Genomic DNA, 21,653 nt, shown 5'->3' with positions numbered 1-21,653 from the left:
CCTGGGCATCCTTGAGTGCCACTCCTTCCTTGACTGGAATGGTAGTGCGCTTAGTGACACGCAGACCATCGCATTCACTTTGGGGAATGCCAGGAGATTTTTTACCGCGGGGTCCAGGGGGTACATGGCTGCCAGAGTCCGTCCCCCCTTTGAACGTGGCCTCCGGAGAGTCCCATTCCAGGTCAATAAGCTGTTGGACAGCTTGCAGTACAGGGAAATGGCAGGAGGTCTGACTGAGTCCCTCAAGGAGGGGGTTCGTCTTCTGTTCCCCTGTAGCACTTGTGCCTGGGATAGCGAGCTCTTTCAAGCTGTCTGCCACGAGATCTGAAAGCTCGTCTTTGGCGAAGAACCACTTCATGGTTCGAAAGGGTTCCGTTCCTGGAGGGATTTTTCCTTCCTCCAGGGAGTCTTGACCCTTATTCCGAGGTGTCCGTGTCCCCAAGGCTGGGGCTTTTAGGCGGGCGAGGCACTTCTCTGGGTTTAGAGGGTCCCAGGACGTTAGGATTCTCTGGGGGAGGCTGTGGCTGTGTCATCGTAGGCACCAGTTGCATATGGACTAAGGTATGTAGGCCTTTGAAGAATTCTACCCAGGAGAAAGATGCTGGGTCTAAATTGAGATGCACTGCATCCCTGGGAAGCCCTGTTTGAAGGAGGCTCCTGCTGGGAGTAGCGAGGTCCGGTGTATTGTCGGTGGAACCGGATCCCTGTATCGGCTGAGGAGGACCTTGGGCTGGATCACCCAGGGCCTCCTCGCACTGTATACACAAGGCCATGGCCTCTTCATACTGCACAACTCTAATGCGGCATGCTGCCAGAGGCCCTGGGCCTTAAGCTTCTTGTCCGGTGGTGCCATGGTTTGTGTGCACTGAAAGAAACTCCTGTTTGTGCATTCAAGCGTACGCCAGAAAGCTGAGATGCGCGCTCCAGGTGTGCCAAAGTTGTGCGTGAAGGTCGGATGCGCTTGTACAGAAATGTGTGCGCCACTCTGTGCATGGGGTTTTTACTTATGCGTCCGGCACAGTTGGGCGCGTGGCTGTGCATCTGGCACCCTTGCGCGTGTCGCTGAACTTTTGTGCGCACAGAACGAATTGGTGGACAGGGCAGCGATCGAATGGAAATGGCGACCACGTGGGCAATATGGCGACCACCTCGGAGGGTCTCCATGTGGGAGGGCCCTCGTATTGAACTGGGGTCTAGCCCTGGTAGGGCTGATCAACCCGGTAGCCTGACGCCGGCTGGCAATCTGTGCGGTTATTCGAGCCTCGGAGATGTTTAAGAAGTTTTCTACCTTACCTTGTCTCGGCGTTTCCCGGTCTCATTCCGGGCGGTCTCCGGCTGCGGGGGGAGAGGGAAAAATACCTTCACCGCCGCGCTCGAATTTGCACCCGCTGCCTCTCAGCCGCACCAGATGCCAGGGGCTAAGTCCACGCCGGAAACCGGCTGCCGGACCGAGGCTTACCTCCAAGGGATTGCGGAAGTCACCTCGGGAATTCTCAACTGGGGGGAGGGACCCCTTAGGTATCACCGCAGGAGAGCGGGGCTCGTCTGTAGAGGTAAGATTTCTTCTTTGTTTTGGGTTTCTTTGGTTAGAATACTCTAACACTGTACAAGCGAGTATAGAGCCCCGAACTGCTATGGAGACGGAAAATACTGAAGAACATGGCGTCTCGCAAGGGTATATATACTAGGGCTGAAGTCAGATTGAAATCTGATCCGTCTCCAACTGCTATCAGGAGCACACTATACCCATTGGTCCCGAGTCCATCTGCTACATGCTAGGAAAATCTTTTTTGAGAAGTAACTAGAATTGAACATAGTACTCGTTGTGTGGTCTCACCATGGAGCGATGCAGAGGCATTTATGATATTTTCCATTTTATTCACTATTCCCTTCCTAATAATTTGGTTAGCTTTTTTGACCTCCGCAGCACACTGACCAATTTCAATGGATTATTCATTATGGCGTCTAGATTTCTTTCCTATGGTAACTTCTAACATGAATCCTAACATTTAACTACAGCTTGGGGATTTTTTCCCTATATGCATCACCCTGCACTTGTCCACATTAAATTTCATCTGCCATTTGGACAATCTTTCAGGCTCGCAAGGTCCTCCTACAATTTATTACTATCTGCTTGTGATTTAACTACTCTGAATAATATTGTGTCATCTGCAAATCTGATTACCTCACTCACTGAGCCCTTTTCCAGATCATTTATATATATATATTAAAAAGCACTGGTCCAAGTACAAATCCCTGAGGCACTCCACTGTTTACTTTTTTCCACTGTGAAAACAGACCATTTAATCCCTACTCTGTTTTCTGTCTTTTAATCAGTCTGCAATCCACAAAAGTACAATGCCTCCTATCCCATGACTTTTTAGTTTTCTTAGAAGCCTCTCATGAGGGACTTTGTCAAACACCTTCTGAAAATCCAAATGCACATCATCTACTGGCTCACCTTTATTCACGATTATTAACCCCTTCAAAAAAAAGTAACAGATTTGTGAGGCAAGACTTTCCTTAGGTAAATCCATGCTGGCTGTGTCCTATTAAGCCTTGTTTTTCTATACACTCTGATTTTGATCGTTTGAATAGTTTCCACAGTGTTTCCCGGCATTGAAGTCAGGCTTACCGGTCTATAGTTTTCAGATCACTCCTGGAGTCCTTTTTAAATATTGAGTTACATTGGCCACCTTCCAGTCTACAGGTACAATGGATGAATTTAATGATAGGTTACAAATTACTAGCAATAGATCTGAAATTTCATTTTTTAGTTTTTCAGAAGCCTGGGGTGTATACCATCTGATCCTAGCGATTTGCTACTCTTCACTTTGTCAATCTGGCCCACTACATCTTCCAGGTTTACTGTGGTTTGGTTCAGTTCATCTGACTCATCACCCTTGAAAGCTGACTCTGGAACGGGTATCTCCCCAACATCTTCGTTTGTAAACACCGAAGCAAAGAATTCGTTTAGTCTTTCCGTGATGACCTTTTCTAACTTAAGTGCCCCTTACGGTCAACTGACTCCCTCGCAAGGCTTCCTGCTTCGGATATATTTTTTAAAGTTTTTATTTTTTGCCTCTAGGGCCAGCTTCTTTTCAAATTCTCTCTTATCAAAGTTTTACATTTAACTTGCCAATGCTTATGCTTTTTTCTATTTTCTTCAGATGGATCCTTCTAATTTTTGAAGGAAGTTTTTTTTGGCTAAAATAGCCTCTTTCACTTTGCCTTTTAACCAAGCTGGCAGTCATATATAGAGCCTTCCTTAATGCATGGAATACATTTGGACTTCTCTTCTACGATGGTATTTTTAAACAATGTCCATGCCAGTTGTACATACACAACCACTGAGGCTGCACCTTGCCATTTTTTTTCTTCTATCTTCCTCATTATAGCAAAGTCTCTCTTTTGAAAGTTTGTGCTTAGCTGTAGATCTACTTTCTCCAGCAGCAGTAACTGTAGATCTTATTTTTCTTTAACTCTAGGTTATATGTTACAAGTGGTACCTGCTTCATTGTGCTGTGGTAGATTTTCCCTAGGTGTTTTGAGAGAGGATGTGATTTTCATAGGAGGTAGAACTTTGAGGTATAATCCTTGTCCTTCTGATTAACACAGATATGGGTGCTATCAAGACTCTGTATTATTTAAACCTACTGAAACTGCACTGTTTCTTCTCTGACATGATGAAAGGAGCATGGCTAGTCAAAATGTATTAAGTGAACTGAACAAAAAGGTATCTTACAACTTACTTGTTGCCCCTTATTTTCTGTGTATTTTCAAAGCAAAATCAGCTCTCCACAGCAATGGCTATTAAAAGTCCCACTGGCAGATGCAATACAGCACAAATGGTTATTCATGCACTCGAGAGGGTTTTACCTAATATCATCCTGGGTCATTTCAGAAATTGGATTGACCATTAAACCTGAACAGCAGAATTGTGTGATTACCAATGAGTGGTAATCACACTGCCCTTAAACATCCATCTTTGAACTCTCCCTTTCTGTGGCAAAGCTTGGTAGTTTTCTTCATTGTATTATCGCTTCAGATTCAACTGGAACAAAACAAATCCCTTTACTACTTCCCCACCCCATTAACCTGTCCACTAGGCCCCTTTGATGTAACCAGGTTGAGCATGACACCTACCAGTTGACCAGCAAGCAAGGGCATGTACTCAATTATAGCCAACCGGACTCGCCACTTGGCATCTTCGGCTAACTCCACTATGGCCGGGAGGAGAGACTGAGATAGTTGGCGAATTCCTATCACTTCATTCACACAGTCCAAGTTTGAGATGATATTCAAGCGTACTTCAGGACACTGGAAAAAAACAAAAAAAACCCCCACAAAATTAGCAATTAACAGTCCCTGTTTGCCTCCAATGATATTATGGATCTATTTTCTTTACAATTCAATCATGACGACATTTATGCTTCTTCTGTCCTCCAAGCTTGCTGAATTGCTTGGCCTACAAATGATGCGTAAATATGAAGAACACACTGAAAGTCATGCTAAAGGAACAGAGCTCAAGATCAGACTAAATAGAATAAAGGCACCCTCCCAAAACACTTTAGTGAAGACAGTTTATGGATCTAAAATTAGGAGCTCCAGACACAAGAGCTCCTCAACAGCTGATCTCACACCATTAAATTGATGCTACATCCATGTTAATAGCCAATGGATTGAGCAATTGTTTTTCTTCGGATACGGTTTTATTATTCATTCCAGCCTTACCTCATCTTTAAGCTGAGCAAGGAAGAGAGGTAGAAGGTGCTCAATGGTGTTATCTTTTCCCAATAGGGTGGATAATCCCATAATTACTGAAGCTAGGGCAGATTTCACATGTTGGTTTGTGTCAGAGACCAATTCCTAAAACAAAAATGTAGCAAAAAGATCAACTGCTTTCCAGATACACTACAAGAGGTGAAATTGGTTGTTTGTTTTTTTTTTTTAATGGAAACTAGCTACCATAAGGAGATAGAGAAAGGAGACATACAAGTAGGCTTTTTAAATTATAAAAAAATAACTTTAGTCCTGTTTGATCTCTAGGGGCCCATTATTTAGGGCTTTATACAATACCCCACCACAGATAGGTATGAAGCGATTATGGCTCTTCCAGGAAAACAACTTTTCAAGAACAAGTCAAACCACATTAGTGAACACTAACAAAGAAATCTCTGTCCTCCCCTTCCCAGCATACCTCTCCACAGTGTCCTCCTACACCAAGGCTACGTCCTGCCCCACAGCATTCCTCTAAATTACTAAGGCTGTACCCCCTAGCTATTAAACCCCCTACCCCAGGGGTCCAGCGAAATATTTCACATCTCCGCCTTATGCAAGGCAGTCACTAATGTCATAAAGAGGTTGCCAGGGTAGCTCCCCTGCCTGGCTGAACATTTCCATGCCTAGATCACAGATCAAAACGTGGTTCTTTCCTCCCATTCAATCGGCTGCTGCTCTGAGGGATTGAGACACATGAATTTCCTATGGTGTGAAGTTATCTTTGCCCATCAGCATGCTATCGCGAGTCAAACTGCTATCTTGTTTTTGCTGCTGGCCAGCTGCTCTGCAAGTTCAAGCCTCTCTAACATCCGAGATGTAGTATCTCCTTCTTTCACACGAGGTCAGTCGAAAGAGGTAATACCCAGTGATGTGTCACATTCCTGAAATGCAGATGCTGAGACAGGTCCTGGAAAACTATTTCCACCCCCCCCCCCCACATCTCTGTACTCCATGTGCTCCAGGTTCCTTTGTTTCATCTGCTTGGAATGGAAGCAGAAATGATTTGGTCGGGGTTTGTCTGATGAGCCATCCTCAGGGCCATGCCTCATGAGCTCTTTTGTTTGTCACCTCCTGCTTACTGGCCCCCAGGACCAACTGCAGATGCAATTCCCCCCCACCCCCAAAATGGTCATTAGGTCTTCTCCCCAGCCTCTCTCTTGCTCTCAGAACATGCATGTTGCTGCTCACCCTCTGCCTTTCAGCTTTGCAGTCTCCTTTACTAGTTCATTAATGCATTGCTCGAATACTGTGGTGGAGTCTTATCTGCTATTACCGAGAGTTCGTTTTAAATTTGACGCTCGCCTCTACATTGGAGAATCCCTTTTTGTAAAGTCAGTGAAAGCTAGGGAAATATGGGAGCACCTCAGAGCTCAGCGACAGTGATCTTTCTGCTCTAATAGTTGTTGAAGACATCTCACACCAGGCCCTACCACATGCCTCACCGCCAAGCCCACTACCCATCTCCCATGCTTTACCAAAACGAAGGCATAATCCTCTTCTGGCATCCACTTTGGCTCTCTGGTGTGTCTCGCTCATGTCGCAGCACAATGACACCTGTTTTAACTACCTGATGCTTCTCAATTTTAAGTTTGAAAAAGGTGCTGGGAGTCAGATCATCATGGCTTGCAGCTATCATCTCCCCCCACCTCTATAATTCAGCTTTTGAGAACACAATATTGTATACAGTTTAAAGATATATGCAGTATAAAAGGATGTGTTTATCCTTGGGAGGGATCAATTGCTGGAGAAGAATATAAAATATTGAATCCAATGTCTTTATAATTGGAATATCTGATCCTGGGCATTCATAAATTCCAAATTTTGATCATTTTTAAGACAATTAGGGGTTTTGGGCAGTTACAATAAATAAAAAAACCTCCAAAACGGTTTATTGGCGGTTTCACAGGGCAAACTGTTTATAATCAAGTAAACCAATTCAGCTGCTATTTATTCTTTGCCAGCTGAAACAACCAGCATCATCCTCATTGAAAGCATATGATCACTTGTTATTAATTCGGAAGTAGACATAAGGTGAAATTCTGCATGCACGTCAGAAACAATAACATTTTCTCAGGGGAATAAAGCAGCAGAATGGAAGTGGCATGATTAGTCTGGGCTAGTTACAAATGAACTTCATGCATTAGCCGCTAAATTAACAAGCAAGAGTCTTACCTTCACATAGGGAAGAATGTGATTCATTATCAGAGTCTCTCTACCATCCACTGGCATGTTCTCACAAAACTCTGGTGCGGCAGAAAACAAACAAAAGAAAAAACATAACTGCAATGCTGTAATTAAATCAATCCTAAAAAATAAAACCAGGACAATTACCGACAGATATCCAACCTGCCTTTCAACGCTAAAGTCCTAGAAAAAGCAATGTTAACAATTAGAGAATCACCTAGAAGTCGATAATATACTAATTCAGGAAAAACCGCTCAACAGAAACTCTTCTCATTTCCTTAGCCCACCCTGTACTCCAGGCATTTGACAACAATGAATCATATATCCTGGTTCTGATAGATCTTACAGCAGCATTCGACACACTCCCTGCTATACCACCAACTGAGAGAAATTGGAAAAGACGGAAATGGCAACAAATGATTCTCCTCCTTCCTAAAAAATAGGACATTTCAAGTCAAACTTGACAAATATCAGACACCTTCCCAACTGATACAGGTGTCCCGCAAGGGTCAGCTCTCTCGGCCACCTTATTCAACATTTATTTGCTGCCTATATGCGCACTATTGGCAAATCTAGGAATCAACTTCTTCCTATATGCAGACGACATTCAATTCTACAACTACAAACTGTGTCGTCCCTGTCAACATATGAAGGAAATACAACAAAAACTTTCAACTGAAACTCTAAACTCAAAAAAACCTGAAATTGTGTGGTTAGAGAGATACAATAATCAAACTGCAAATGATAGACCTAGGATTATCATCATCACTCCCTCAGATCAAGTGCAAGACCTAGGAATACAAATCAAGGAGAGCTTCACCATGAAGAAGCATATAAGCAAATTAATAAAAACAGGCTACACCAAGCTGAGAATATACACCGGCTGAAACCTCTAACAATACAGGATTTCCACACAGTCTTACAAACACTATTTTCAAACTTAAGACTACTGCAATTCCCTAATTCTAGGGCCTACCTTCAAGCTTACTAAAACCACTACAGTTACTCCAAAATGCCTCTGCTAGACTATTACTAGAAATAAGGAAATCTGAACATATCACCCCCCCCTTGTTAATGGCACTGCACTGGCTTCCTATACATTCCAGAATTCATTATGAAGTATTAACCCCAATATCACAAAATAAAGGACTTCTAATGGTGCCTTCTACTCAGAACACACACCTAATACAAAATAAGTGACCAAACGTTTTCCTTAGCAGGCCCCAAGCTGTGAAACTCCCTTCCAGAGTCATTACACCAAATAAGAAAAAAAATTTCAAACGTGAACTGAAAACATGGCTCTTTAGAAAAGGTTATGATTTAATATAAGATACCAATATACTGAAAACCTCAATGCCAATACCAGAGGCAATGGTGGTGAAGTGAGTAATAAGTAAAGATTGAAGTGTATAGGTAGTAGAAATAGAATCTGCATTCGCTGTAATGCGACTTTGAAAATGTACGAATATGAAGTCTATAAATGTGTCATGTTGACCAAGAATATCTACAAACATGAATAGATATATGCTGTGGTTCTGACCTAGATTATGAATGCTGGCTCAGAATATGAATGCTGATTTTGTAAACAGTCATGATCTTATTCTGGAACGACGGTATAGAAAACGCCTAAATACATAAATAATTTCCTTTCCTTAAGTCCTACCAGACCAGTCCAGATGGATTAAGGTGGAAATCCCATTTTAGAGGGGCTTAGAGGTCCTTTTCATACATCAGTAAAAGCTTTTGTCTCTGCAGAATAGCCTGAAAGTGGGCAGAACCATGGCAAAGGTACCCTGAAGAGGGCTTGGATCTTTTGAGTTGCCCAAGCTAAATGCTCAAGAGTCCACAGTCACTAAGAAAACAATCCCAGTGAAAGGCCGTGAAGCTCTTAAGGATGCTCAAGACTAGAAGATGGAAATTCACCTTAAATGAGGAGTTGAAGTTTTGGCCTTTGCTTTCACGGCTCAGGCACAGTTACGCTGGGTGCAACAGATTCCAGTGTCTGGTGCAGAGGAAAGGCTTTCGGATAGAGAGGCAGAAAAGCTGGAAGCTGGTCTAGCCTTCATTGCAAATGCCTCATAAGATTTAATTCACCCTTTGGCCAGAAATATGAAGGCAGATACTCAACACCACTCAGCTGGTTAAGTGGTGGCAGTTGAATATCTGCCTGGGATCAGCAGCTGTCACTTAGCTGGATAAGTACTTATCCAGTTAATAGTTAGCCAGCTGAGTGGCAAGCGAGCAGGACGAGGGCATTACAGGATGAAGCTGAGTTAGCCAGTTAACTCTGGTTGAGCCATAGATGGACAAGTTAGTCCTATCCGGCTAACTTTTAAGATAACTGGGTATATTCAGTGGTGCACCCGCACTGCTGAATACACAGGCTAAGTTAGCTGCATAGATTTACCCTAACAAGCCAAGCCACACAGTAGCTGAATATGGACCTCATGGCATCCTCAGTGACAGAATTATAGAAGCGTTGCAAACAGGCAGCAGATGTTGGTCAAAATCCCAGCTGGGTAACTTTCCTTTTCAAGGAAGGCTGCTCTTTGGGGAGGATCTAGAGAAGTTGGTTAAGCATCTGGGCAAATCCAAGGCCCATAAATTGCCCGAGAATAAACCCAAATAGGCTCAAAAGAGGTTTCCCCAATAGGCAGAAGTTTAGAGAAGCCAGATGCTATAATCCAGGGAAGAGTTCATCTCAGCAACGGTTAGGGAAAGGGAGGACACCAATTCAGGAGAACTTAAGAGTTCTCAATAAAGCTTGGATGGCCCATTCTTCAATCATTCAAACCAGGGGGCGGGGGGGGGGGGGGGGGTTGACAGACCTTATTTTATGAAGAGTGGACCAAAATAACTACTGAATAATTGATCCTTTCCATTTTAAGAGACAATTATGCCTTTGATTTTGCATGCCCAATGGTGAGTGCTTTCATGGTGTCCCCCTTGTGCATCTCAAGTAAAGCTGGAAACCGAGATCCACTCAGATTGTCTTCTCCATTTGACAACAGTAGTTCTCGTGCCAGAAGGAGAAAAGTCTGGGTCGTTATTCCTTTTTGTTTTGTGGTACCAAAGAAGGAAGGCACATTTCAGCCTATTCTGGACTTGACAAAAGATAAATGCATACTTGTGGGTGCCCCATTTTTGCACGGAGACTTCCGTTTGGTAACTATGGTGCTATGGCCAGAGGTGTTTCTGGTGCTTTGGATCTTCATATTCCCACCTGAAGGGATCATCAAAGATTTCTCATGTTTGCTGTTGTAAGGGGAGCTCTTCCAGGTTTCAGGTACTCCCTGTCTGGGCTAGTGACAGCTCTGCGCACGCTTTCAAAAAGTGATGGTGGTAGTTGCAGTGGCTCTTCGAAGGGAAGGAATCATGGTGCATCCATAGCGGATAACTGACTGATTCGTGCAAAGTCAAGGGAAGATAGTCAACGCTCAGTCTGCAGGGTGGCCAATTTTTCCCCAAGATCAAACTACATCCTTCTCAGGGCCCTCATGTCAAGACAAGGGAAGGAAAAGTGTTTCTTATAATGGAAAGAAGATTAAAGTTTAAGGTTTGTCAGGAATTGTGGCTTGTGATCACCTTCAAGTACTGGGATCACTGGCATGGACTCTAGATCTGGTTTCTTGGTCTGCAGCTAGTATAAGACCATTGCAGAGGGCTCTTCTCTCGCAATGAAATCCACACTTGCAAAGTTACAAAGTCAGTTTGCCGCTTCAGCAAAGAGACCAGGGTCGGTCACTCCTGGTGGTTCTTGTAAGACAATCTATCCAAAAGGATGGATTTAGAGATTCTGGACTAGATAATTGAAGCTTCCTGGTCCATCAACTGATTAAAGACAAGAGCAATTAGGAAGAATTTGCTGTCATTTCAGTCTCTGGTCAGAGAGAAGGTGGTGAGAGTACTATCAGACATCGCAACAGCAGTAGAGTACATAAGCAAGGAGGAACCAGAACCCCAGTGGTGACCTTAGAGTGGGGGGCATTATTCTGGTGGGCAGAGCATTATTTGAGGACTCTTTTGGCATCTCATATTACTGGGATGAGAACGTGCAGGCAGACTGAGCAGGGACAGGCTAGACCCCAGCGAATGGGAGTCGGCCAGCAATCATTGGAGTCCGGTGAGGGAAACATCTGCTGGATTTGATGGCAACAAAGGTGAACACCAAGGCTTTGAGATTCTTCAATTGCAGAAGAGAGACAGGATCGGAAGACCTGGATGCCTTGTCTGACCTTGGCCTCAGGATTCTCTTTTTTGTGTGTTTCCACCTTGGCCTCTGATAGGAAGAGTCTTACAATGGATAGAAAGGCATTGGGGCCCAGTAAGTCTAGTAGCCTTGGAGCGGCCCTGACACCTGTGGTATGTATGGAAGAGGGACCCCTGGGGCTCAGCCAGGTGCCAAGGCGACTTCCATCAGGATCTGGATTTGCTTGGATCAGGTGGAATCACTTCTGTCTTGTGGCTTGGCTCTTGAGAGGCTATTAGGAGGCGGCGATTAAAGTCAGGATGACATCAACTTCTTTAGCAAACATTAGGGTCTGGAAGGAATTTTGAGGCCTTGTGTCAATTAGAATGGTCTCAGTTTCAGGCTGGTTATAAAACTGCCTGCCTACCCAATATGTGAGTAAACTTATGTGGGCCTGTCCTGATCTCATGTTAAGTTTACCCAGACTGAGTAGAAGCATTTCCAGGGATGGAGCTAAGGAAGGGTTTGGACTTACACACCCGCTCTTTTGAATTATTTTTTTTTTAAGTGTATGAGAAACATTTTGTATACATACATCAAGTGTAATTGTGTGCAGATGGTTTTGGTGGGATAATTTTCAATACGGGTATAACTTATGCACATATTTGCCGACTTATGTGGGCTGATATCAAATAGCCCTCTAAATAATTATAGAGTGGCTCTGAAATAAGAAAACCCGTTCTAGTCTGACAAAAGTGATTTTGCCAGACAGCTGTAAGATTGTTTAAGCAGAGTGACTATCATGCAAGCTAACAATCTACCAAGAGACGTCATGCAGACAAGGCAGTCCTGGAGGAGGTAATAGTCAAATAGTGGGAGCAAAGAATGTTGAGAGCCAAGGTACGACAGGTACAGTATTTTCGACTACCGGAGCGCATCATGAGCGGAATATGCTTTTGCACAGACATCATCACGAACCTTTCACTTTATGAGCACCAGCCGCTCTAACCTCAGCTTCACAGTCTTTAAGAAGATTCTGAAATGCTGGGACCAAGTCATTTTTGGTGATTTCTGGACCCACTGCTTGCTGAAGCTAGAAAAAAAATTACAGTTCACACAACAGTTACAGTTGTCTTCTGAAAATAAGAGATCAGTACATGAAAGCAAATAATTTATTAAAAGTATATTGTTGTGATCTAATGGAGCATAAACCTCTCTTAGAATAAAGAGAATCTAAAAGCTTGATTTCTTTCACCAATACAAAAATACCCAACAGCTCCCTCTGGCTCCTTTCAGTTTCCAGCCACAACAACCTGGGGTTCCCTACTGCCCTCGTCTCCTTTATAACCTAGCCATCACTGTCACTCATTTGGGGACCACAAACTCCATTCCTTCTTGGACCTGACATGCACGGACCCTCCAATTTCTTAAATGCTTAGATTTTAAACAGAGTTGAAAAATTGAATGTTTTCAGCTACAGAGCTCCTATTCACCAAGAAGTGAAAACGGAAGGCAAATTTAAATATAAACTCAGCAGAACTGGTTCAAACCAGAATGAGCAACACATTTATGTGAAATTTATTCTGAAGCAGAACATGTGACAAGCCACACAGCCATGGCCCATTATGCCTTCCCAAACACACAGGAAAACACACGCCGACATCTGCCCTGCGCATGCCACTTCATACCTCAGAAAATTTGTCTGCCACCATGTAGCGAACACGCCACGATTTGTCTTCAGTAGCTTGCCGGAGTGTAGGCATCACCAGAGCCTCCAGGTCCTCCTCTGGAAGTAACTGGGCAATGCTGACACAGGCTTCCACTGCCAGCAGACGCACGGAGTCCTGATGAAACAGATGCAAAGAGTCAAAAGTGAAGCAGGATGCGGACAAGCATTCAATCGATCTAAATCGGGGGAGTGGCCAACACGGGTTCTCAAAGCCACCCACAATGAATATGTATGAGATAGATTTGCATATAATGGAGGCCATGCATACAAATCTCTCATAAGCATATTCATTGTGGATATCCTGAAAAAACCTGACCGGTTTGTGGCTCTCTCAAGGCTCGAAGTTGGCCACCCCCAATTTAAATTGTTTACCTCTCCCAGAACACCAGTCAACATGAACAAACCCAGCGAGAGAGAGGTCTGCCGAGCTTCTAGTTACCTGCTCATCTGAAGCCAGGTTGGTGAATAGCGGAATGATATCATTTTTGACGTACTCCAGTTCCAGAACCTTCGCAAACTCTCCCAGTTTGGAGGCTGCAGCCCGGCGCACCATGGGAGTGTCATCAGAGCATAAGCTGCGGAAGTGTCTGTAATTATGCAAAAGAGGACAGTTTACCAACCCAAAGTTTAATTCCAAAACAGAAGAAAGGGCTCAGGTTTGTCCTTTCCCCACCTCCTCCACCAAAAGGGCATAAGATTTGCAATGGGAATAGTCTTTAACACACATTGGTCCTTTTTTCAGCTGAGCAATCAAAGATGACATAATTAATTATAAGTTTGAATTTTTTGGATCTTGTCTACTTGTTTTGTCTGTGTTGTATGGTACATGGATTTTATTTAACTTAAGCCTCTGTGCAGCACAAGGAGGGTAGCTTCCAAGGCTCTTTGAAAACCCCCTACCTTGCTTGCAGGTAAACGTATCCATGTACTGCAACCGCACAGGTACTTTTACCCAGAGATGGGGGAGGCATTCCTGAGGGCAGTGTGTCATCACTTACATGTGCACTTTAGGATTTCAAACATTGCATGCACTGGCATAAACAGGGGCAGGTTTGTGCATGGACATTTTCTGACACACAGGGAACGTTTTCCCTTTGAAAATTGACTTAAAAGTCTGCAGGGGGAAAAGTACTCACAGACTTTACACTTCTGTGCAGTTTGATAATTACCCTCACACTGGCCAGACTCTGGGCACAAGAAGGGTTGCAGAGGAAGCCTTGATCTGTGGATCATTGTCCAAGCAGTACACTATGATGGCTGGGTTAGTTAAAAGCATTTGGGAGGAGCGTCAGAGATCAGCTGCATTTGAACTGGAGTAAGAAACTATCAAGCAAAACCAAACCAAACCACAAGCCACTCTTATGCCTTTGAATAATCCCCTATCTATAGCATTCCGTATACTAACAGCCATTTTAAATTGTTAACTTGTAAAATAAGCCACTATGTTTACTACTATATATCTATATATATATTTTTTTTTTAGCATAAAGCAGCAGTGATGTGAATTACTGTATGAGCCCTTATTCATTAGAAGGCTGGGCATTAAGCTCTTTTGAGTGCATTTACATACAAACCTCAAAACAGCCAATCAAAATGGCCAGGTCACCATGGTCCAAGAATAAGTCAGCAGCTAAAGCTCCTCTCGTTCTTTTCCTTTTTAGGTACAACACAAAAGGAAAGTTTTACACGTGTGGCCCTTCAGTTACCACCACACACTCGCTGCAGCCCACCCGAAGGAAAAAAAAAAAAAAAGATTCAGCCACTCACTGTCTGATCTCAGCTTTGACAGTGCTGGAGACTCTGGGATAGCACACGCTGAAGAGGCCACATGCCGAAGTCCGAGAAGTGAACCAGTCGCCACTAGCCAGGCGCTTCACCAGCGGCACAAAGTGCGCCTCCAAGTCAACAGGGGCATGCTCATGGGAGATCTTCCTCAAGGACTCTACAGCCTTATCTCGAACTACCGTCTCCTCGACAGTCGCCAAACTCTCCAAGGGAGGCTGTGAGGGAACACAATGGGAGATAACTGGTGGATTGCTTTGGTATGCAAACATCTGGGACCTTTACAAAAACAAAAAAAAAAAAAACCACCCAATATACATCCATTTAGAATCTTTACAACCAATCTGAATTTCATTTGAGTAATGAATTTCCAGTTTATCTTGCAAGGCTTCATGGCCAAATCAGACCTGAAAGCAAATTTAGATCAATTACTTTTCCCAATCATGCTGCCTACGGTTGACTTCATTTAGTTCTGTCATTCAGCATCAGCTATGGGGTATTAAATATTTCACTGTGATGTAATTTTCAGTTGCCGAAATTGATGGAAGGTATGCTGGTACTACCCTATCCACGGATCTTGCAGCTGTTTTTCATAAGGGAAACTATTCAAATTGCTTCCTTTTGAAAACTGCCTATAAAAAGGTAGACATTCACCTGCGTGCTTTGCATAGGAAAATTGGTTCATACCTGCTAATTTTTGTTCCTGAAGTACCACAGCTCAGTCCGGACAAGTGGGATTTTGCATCCCTACCAACAGATGGAGGCAGAGAACAAAACCTTTGAGGTACTGCTACATAACCAAGAGTGCCACCTGCAGTCCCTCAGTACTGACTTGTACCCAAGCCAAACGAGAGAAAAATCAACTACCCTCTGTCTTCCCGGGGCGACACTTTGGCATTGCTTTGCAATGCCAGCAGATCCAACTGGGGATTGCCCCACCTGGCCCAAATGAGGTTCCAGGCCTTCTCTGACAACTCCCACTCTCCTGGGCCCAATTGTTGCCTGAGGTAATCCACCTGTACATTGTTCATTCCAAAAAACAACACAGAAGTCGTTCCAATATTGCAGAAAGCCAGAAGTGGAATGATGTCAAAGGAAATGGATTTTATCAATAAATTGATCAATAAAATCCATTTCCATTGACATCATTCCACCTCTGGTTTCTCGCATTGTCCATTCCAACCACATGCAAAGCTGTTGGCCCCTCCAGATATTGCTCCGCCTAGACAAAAAACTCCTGGGTCAAGAGCCACACCCGACTCTTCATCCCACCTTACTGAATGATAAAAACCACCGTTGTCACATTGTCCGAGAAGACTCTCACCATTCTCCCCTCCACGAGAGAAAGGAAACTAAGTAATGCTCAACTAACTGCCCTCGTTTCTAAATGGTTGATAAACCTGGACGCTTCTACTGACGACCACAGTCCTTGGGCCGTCCACCCCTGGCAGACCGCCCTTTTCCAAATTGGGACAAGACAGCCACCATGAGAGACTGGACCTCGAGGGCTCCTAAAGCAGCAAAGATCGAAGAAATTTCTCTCACAATGGACTCCACTGGATCAAGAGTGCCCTCTGGAAGGGACACAAGTGAGCAACTAATGCCCAAGGGACCAAGTCCAGCGTAGACACCATAGACCTCAGCACCTGTAGGTAGTCCAAAGCCCTGGGTATCTGCATTTGCAGAAATCTAACTACCTGTGGCTGCAATCTCAAGATTCTCTCTACGACCAGAAAAACCTTGCCCAGCCTGGTGCCGAATCTTGCTCCTAAGTTCTGGGTCGAGATGAAGCGACTTTTTGCTAGGTCCACTACCCATCCTAGGGACTGCAACATCTCCATCACCCTTTGAACTGACAGCTAGCCATACAAATAAGGCTGAACTTGGATCCCTCCTCCTCGATAGAAAACCGCCTCAATGACCATCACCTTCATGAAGGTTTGCAGTATCATTGCTAACCTGAAAGGAAGGCCCCGAAACTGGAAATGTTGCCGTAGCATCATGAACTGCAGAAATCTTCGATGATCTGCACATACGGGGATGTGTAGATAAACTTCCGTCAAGTCCAAAGAGACTAGAAACTCTCCGTGATGGACAGCCGCCATTCAGTTCGCAAAGTCTCCATGCAGAACCACGGTACCAGCAATGACTTTCTGTAAATCGAGGATGGGATGAAACATCCTCTTTTTTTTTTTGGGAACCATGAAGTAAATAGAGTACCACCCTCGAACCTGCTCCCCTGACGGCACCGGAATGATTGCCCCCAACATTTGCAGACAAAGCAATGTATCCTGTACTGCCTCTCGCTTGCCACAAGACACACAATGGGACACTACGAAAGCTTCCCTAATGGGGGTGAGAAAATTCTAAGGCATTGCCGTCTCTTATCACCTTTAGCACCCATCGATCAGAGGTGATTCTGGTCCACTCCTTGTAAAATTGCATGAGCTATCCCCCGACCTGTCCCTCGAAAGAGTGGACCAACCTGGCTTCATTGTGCGGACTTACTGCTTCCAGTACCCTGACCAAAACTATGTCTAGGAGGCCGGCGAGAACTCCGAAAAGACTGCTGCTGTCCAGATCCTGGCTTTTGCAAAGTCACCGAGGAATCCTTATTGGGACGAAAACATCTCCTATCCCAGAAACGAGAGCAGACTGGAAAAGACCTATTACTGCTCTTATCTTCCAGCAGCTTATTCCCAATCGACTCCCCCAAAAGCTTCATATCCTTCCCAAAAAGAAGTTTCTCCCTAAAGAGAAGATTACAGAGCTGGGACTTGGACCAAACATCTGCCGACCAATACCGCAACCAAAGAAGCCTTCATGCGGACACCACTGACTGAAATCCAGATCAAATCATACAAAGCGTCGACAACATACATGACCCCATCCTCCAACTGGGCCGCCTGTTGAACATCGCCAGACGAGTCCAAATTCTTCTCCTGAGTAATGAAACCAGCGTAAACAGGCTCTCTGCATCAAAGTACCACAGATCGCCACTCAGAGACTTAAGGCCAAAAACAAACATCCTGAAGGTGAATTTCTAGCTTCCAATCCTAAGCATCCTTTAGTGCTGCCGACCCAGTTACTGAGATGGTCGTCTTCCTGGAGACAGCCACATCCACTTTAGGCAATGCCAAAAGCTGTAAAGTGTCCTCCGTCAAAGGATCTAACTTCACCATAACCCTGGCAACCTAAAGTCCAGATTCTGCAGCATCCCACTCACAGATCACTAACTTCTTGATCTTCTTGGACAATGGAAAAGCCTTCAGTGGACCTCTTAGGCTTTCCAGCACTGGATAAACTACCTCATTATCTGAATCATCTAAATATCTAGCTCCTTCAAGGCAAGAGGAAAATAGGAGTCAACTCTTCTTTGCGAAACAGGTGGACCACCCTTGTGTCATCTCCTTCCACAATCAGGACCTTCTCTGGACCTGAAAAATCCTTGAATCTGTCCAGGTCCCCCTCCATCATGCCATCTGCTGGAAGTTCCCCAAAGGTTTTTCACAGCGTCATCCGCAGGATCCCCTATGGGATCATATCCTAGGTCACCCAGCTCTTCCTTAGACTCCAAAGGACCAACTAAGCCCTAGAGCACAGATTAGATCCCCCAACCCTCTGGCCGGGGACCTTTTCGCTCTTTTAGACCCCCAATGCACTCCAAGATTTCAGGTTTGCTTGCCTTTTGCACTTTTCCTGGCCAGAAAGCTTTATGCATTAGCAAAACAAACTCCGTGAAAAGTTCTTCCACCTCACTGACCCAGTCATCTGTAACATCCTCATCTGGCAGCAAGTCATCCCTCTGCTAGTCTACCCTCACTAACAGTGGGGGAGGGGAAATCACTCGCCTCCCGCAGTGCCAAGGGCTCTCTGCCATGTGCAGCCTAACAGAATTGGCAAAATCCCCCAAAGGATTCCTGATAGACCCCGGTGAGCAGGTAAATCTCCTGCCATTTGCCGGTTCTGAGGAGGGTTCCCCGACTGCAAAGCGTGGCTGAGTTAAGCCGTGCGTGATCCAAGCCGCAGGACCTGCATAATTTCCCATGCCCCGAAGTAGGCACATGCTGAGCACCCAGCGCCATTAAGGCCAACCATGCGGAGGGTAGAAAAAAAACGCCGTATGTCAACAGACCGTACGAGTGAACCTCCTGCTCCACTCCCCAAGCAGACTAACACTCATTGCTCCTCTCCCCCAGCACCCTGCAAATTGTGATCGACAATGCTGAAAAGCAGGCACAGGTCTTACATGTCTGTTATATTTCCTTTTTTTTAACCATATTTTTCGCTCCATAAGACACTTTTTCCCCAAAAAGTAGGGGGAAAATGTCTGTGCATCTTATGGAGCAGATATAAAAAAACAAAAACAAACAACCCAAACACAAACTAGCTACAACTCTCCACCCTCCTGATCCCCCCCTAAGACCTGCCAAAAATCCCTGGTGGTCCAGCGGGGGTCCGGGAGGGATCTCCTGCACTTGGGCCGTCAGCTGCCAGTAATCTAAATGGCGCCGACGGCCCTTTGCTCTTACTATGTCACAGGGGGGCAACCAATGGCACTTGTGAATATTTGCTATTTCTGGAGGCACTGGACAGGTAGAAGCAATCATACAAAGATTTGGAATTAATTCTACACATGCCATTTGCCGGGACCCAGGACAGCCCTTTTTTTTTGCTGTAGGTATATATATGCCAGCTCTGAAAGAGGCCATTTTCACTCAGAGGAATCGAGGTCGGTTATCTAGCTAGACTCCCTTGAAAATCATCTTCAAAGCATATCCTGAGATGCAGGTAAAAAAAAAACACAACTGGCCATGGAGCATGTGTGCATTAAACTGAAATATGCATGCACCTGAAGTACATGCAAGTCCAATGAACTATAAAACTTCTGAAGTCAGACAACTTCATTGGCTTGTTTGTAAACTTTTAGAATAGTGTTTTCCAACCTTTCAAGGCCAAAGTATACTCGTAAAAATGTTGTTTGGCATGCCCATATGGACATGAAGATGATGCATATAGTCAAAAGAAGAGTGAGGGAAGCACTAAAAAAAAAAAAAAAAGACTCAGTCTCTCTTCCAAATTTTAAAACAAAGGGAGAGAGATCAGAGACACAAACTCATCACATTGGGCCCGTTCCATCAACATACAAGTGCAGGAGGAGGAAGAAATCTGTGTAGTACGGGCAGCTTCAAGAGCTCCTCCACTGCTGCTGCTGCTCACCATACTCAAGAATGACTACTATCCAGTGCATGCTCTCCCTGGCTCTCATCTTGGGGATAAGACAGAGGCTAAAAGAATTCAAAAGGAGGAAGTGCTGTGCAACGCACAAAGTGGAGCCCACGTATCCATGCCCTGCATGCTTCCCATTGATTACCACACTCCAAGGCTCAAGCAGTCGGCTAGGAAGAGGTGCGCATGATAAAAACATATAGGACTTCCTTTCTGAGGACAGTGTTAAGAGCCATTGCTAGTGACTTTTGTTGCTGTGCTGACAGCAGAGCCCAGCTGCTGGCCTGGATTCTAAGCATCAAGTAGAGGTGACTTTTCGAGGCACACCTGATCAGCTCTGAAGGCCCAGGGGGTTGGGAAACCCCATTTTAGAACACATGGATGTAGCTCCTGGAGTCAAAGCTTAGGCAGTGGCATCTGTTAATGAGCTACATATTACATTACTAGTTTCTAAATGAACCAGTAACACAGCAGCAATGCATAGTACTGCCAGCTAGAAGACACTAGTTTGGGACTAAAGCCAAAATCCAGGGCCCCCGATGGTACTCCAATACAGCAGATGGGATGAACACAAGTGATCTTCTTAGCTTCAGAGAGGGAAAGAAAGACAAGAGCGGAAAGACTCACATAGTACCTCATGCTGACTCATCTACTATGTAGGCTGTGCTTGAGGACAGATGCTATTGACGTCAATTAGACCACCAGGAGCCAAATATAGAAAGACTTGAATCGTGTTACAAAGATCCATTTGGGCAGGTTTTATTTTAATCTTACAGAAATCGCAGCCTTCCAGAATACTCGGAAGGAACTCTGAATGTATGAAGGGGACCCCCCCCCACACACACACACACACCTCATACTAGGTGATCTGGCTATGTTAATGCTGATCTGGCATTCAGAATACCAATCTGGACATATATTTATCCTTTTGTATGAACATGTGCAATCCAAAAGCTGTAAACTGAGGCTTCAGAAACTGTTTTGACCCTGCATGCACTTTTAAAGAGACAGGCAGGCCAATGCAATAAACCTGTGTGTTAAGAGCCTGTATGCTGAACTGCAGCACAGTTTTAATGCACAGGGCGAAAATTTATTTTATCTCCCGATGCTATGCTAATGCATCGGGAGTTAAACTGTGTGTTCAGCACAGCTGACCACACATTTTACCTTGGGAGGGGAGGAGCTGAACAGGAGAGCGCATATAGGAGCAGCTCTTTAATTGTGCTCCTAAGCCAGCTATCTGGCCACGTTAAACTTTAAAAAATGAACAAACACATTATCCTCACAGGTAGTGGAGGAGCCCTGGAGGCAGATCCAGCATTAGAAACTTTACTCCATTTCTGACCAGGATAAAGTCTCTAGTGTTAAGAAAATGTGTGCTCGGCCAGTGCACCTCTCTGCATGGGGAGGGAAGGCTTAATGCCCTCATATGCATAGATTTTCCATGCAAGGACGTTGAGCTGAACGCTCATTCTGTAAGCATAAAACTCCTTGCTGCATCGGCAGTGAGGTTCACATTCACAAAACTTGTGTTCAAGAGTGTTTGGGCAAACGCACCTTTCTACACTGGCCCAAGTGCGATTACAAGGTGTGCGGACTCAATCGTAGGAAATTAAGCAGATATTTTTTAAAAATTGCCATTCAAGTTTAACGAATATTAAAAAGGGAAACTACTTTCATGGATGCTTGAATTATCACATGAATGTTTGGGCTGCAAGACTGATCATACTTGTGAATACTTTGACTTGAAGGAATTAC

At 44.5% G+C, this 21,653-nt stretch overlaps 1 protein-coding gene across 2 annotated transcripts in view; it reads right to left on the bottom strand.

Moving 5' to 3' along the window:
* PPP2R1B (protein phosphatase 2 scaffold subunit Abeta) overlaps window positions 1-21,653 on the bottom strand; it is a 40,041-nt gene that overhangs the window by 14,398 nt on the left and 3,990 nt on the right. For both annotated transcript variants that reach the window (XM_029572952.1, XM_029572953.1), the window contains 7 exons: window positions 14,652-14,884; window positions 13,324-13,471; window positions 12,844-12,999; window positions 12,134-12,248; window positions 6,955-7,025; window positions 4,735-4,869; window positions 4,147-4,320 (listed from right to left, as the gene is read on the bottom strand). In XM_029572952.1, coding sequence (XP_029428812.1) covers window positions 4,147-4,320; window positions 4,735-4,869; window positions 6,955-7,025; window positions 12,134-12,248; window positions 12,844-12,999; window positions 13,324-13,471; window positions 14,652-14,884 — 1,032 coding nt within the window. The remainder of the gene's footprint in view (window positions 1-4,146; window positions 4,321-4,734; window positions 4,870-6,954; window positions 7,026-12,133; window positions 12,249-12,843; window positions 13,000-13,323; window positions 13,472-14,651; window positions 14,885-21,653) is intronic.

This window comes from Rhinatrema bivittatum, chromosome 12 (assembly GCF_901001135.1).
Source record: "Rhinatrema bivittatum chromosome 12, aRhiBiv1.1, whole genome shotgun sequence".
NCBI lineage: Eukaryota > Metazoa > Chordata > Amphibia > Gymnophiona > Rhinatrematidae > Rhinatrema > Rhinatrema bivittatum.
This window is presented reverse-complemented; position numbering and strand designations above follow the sequence as displayed.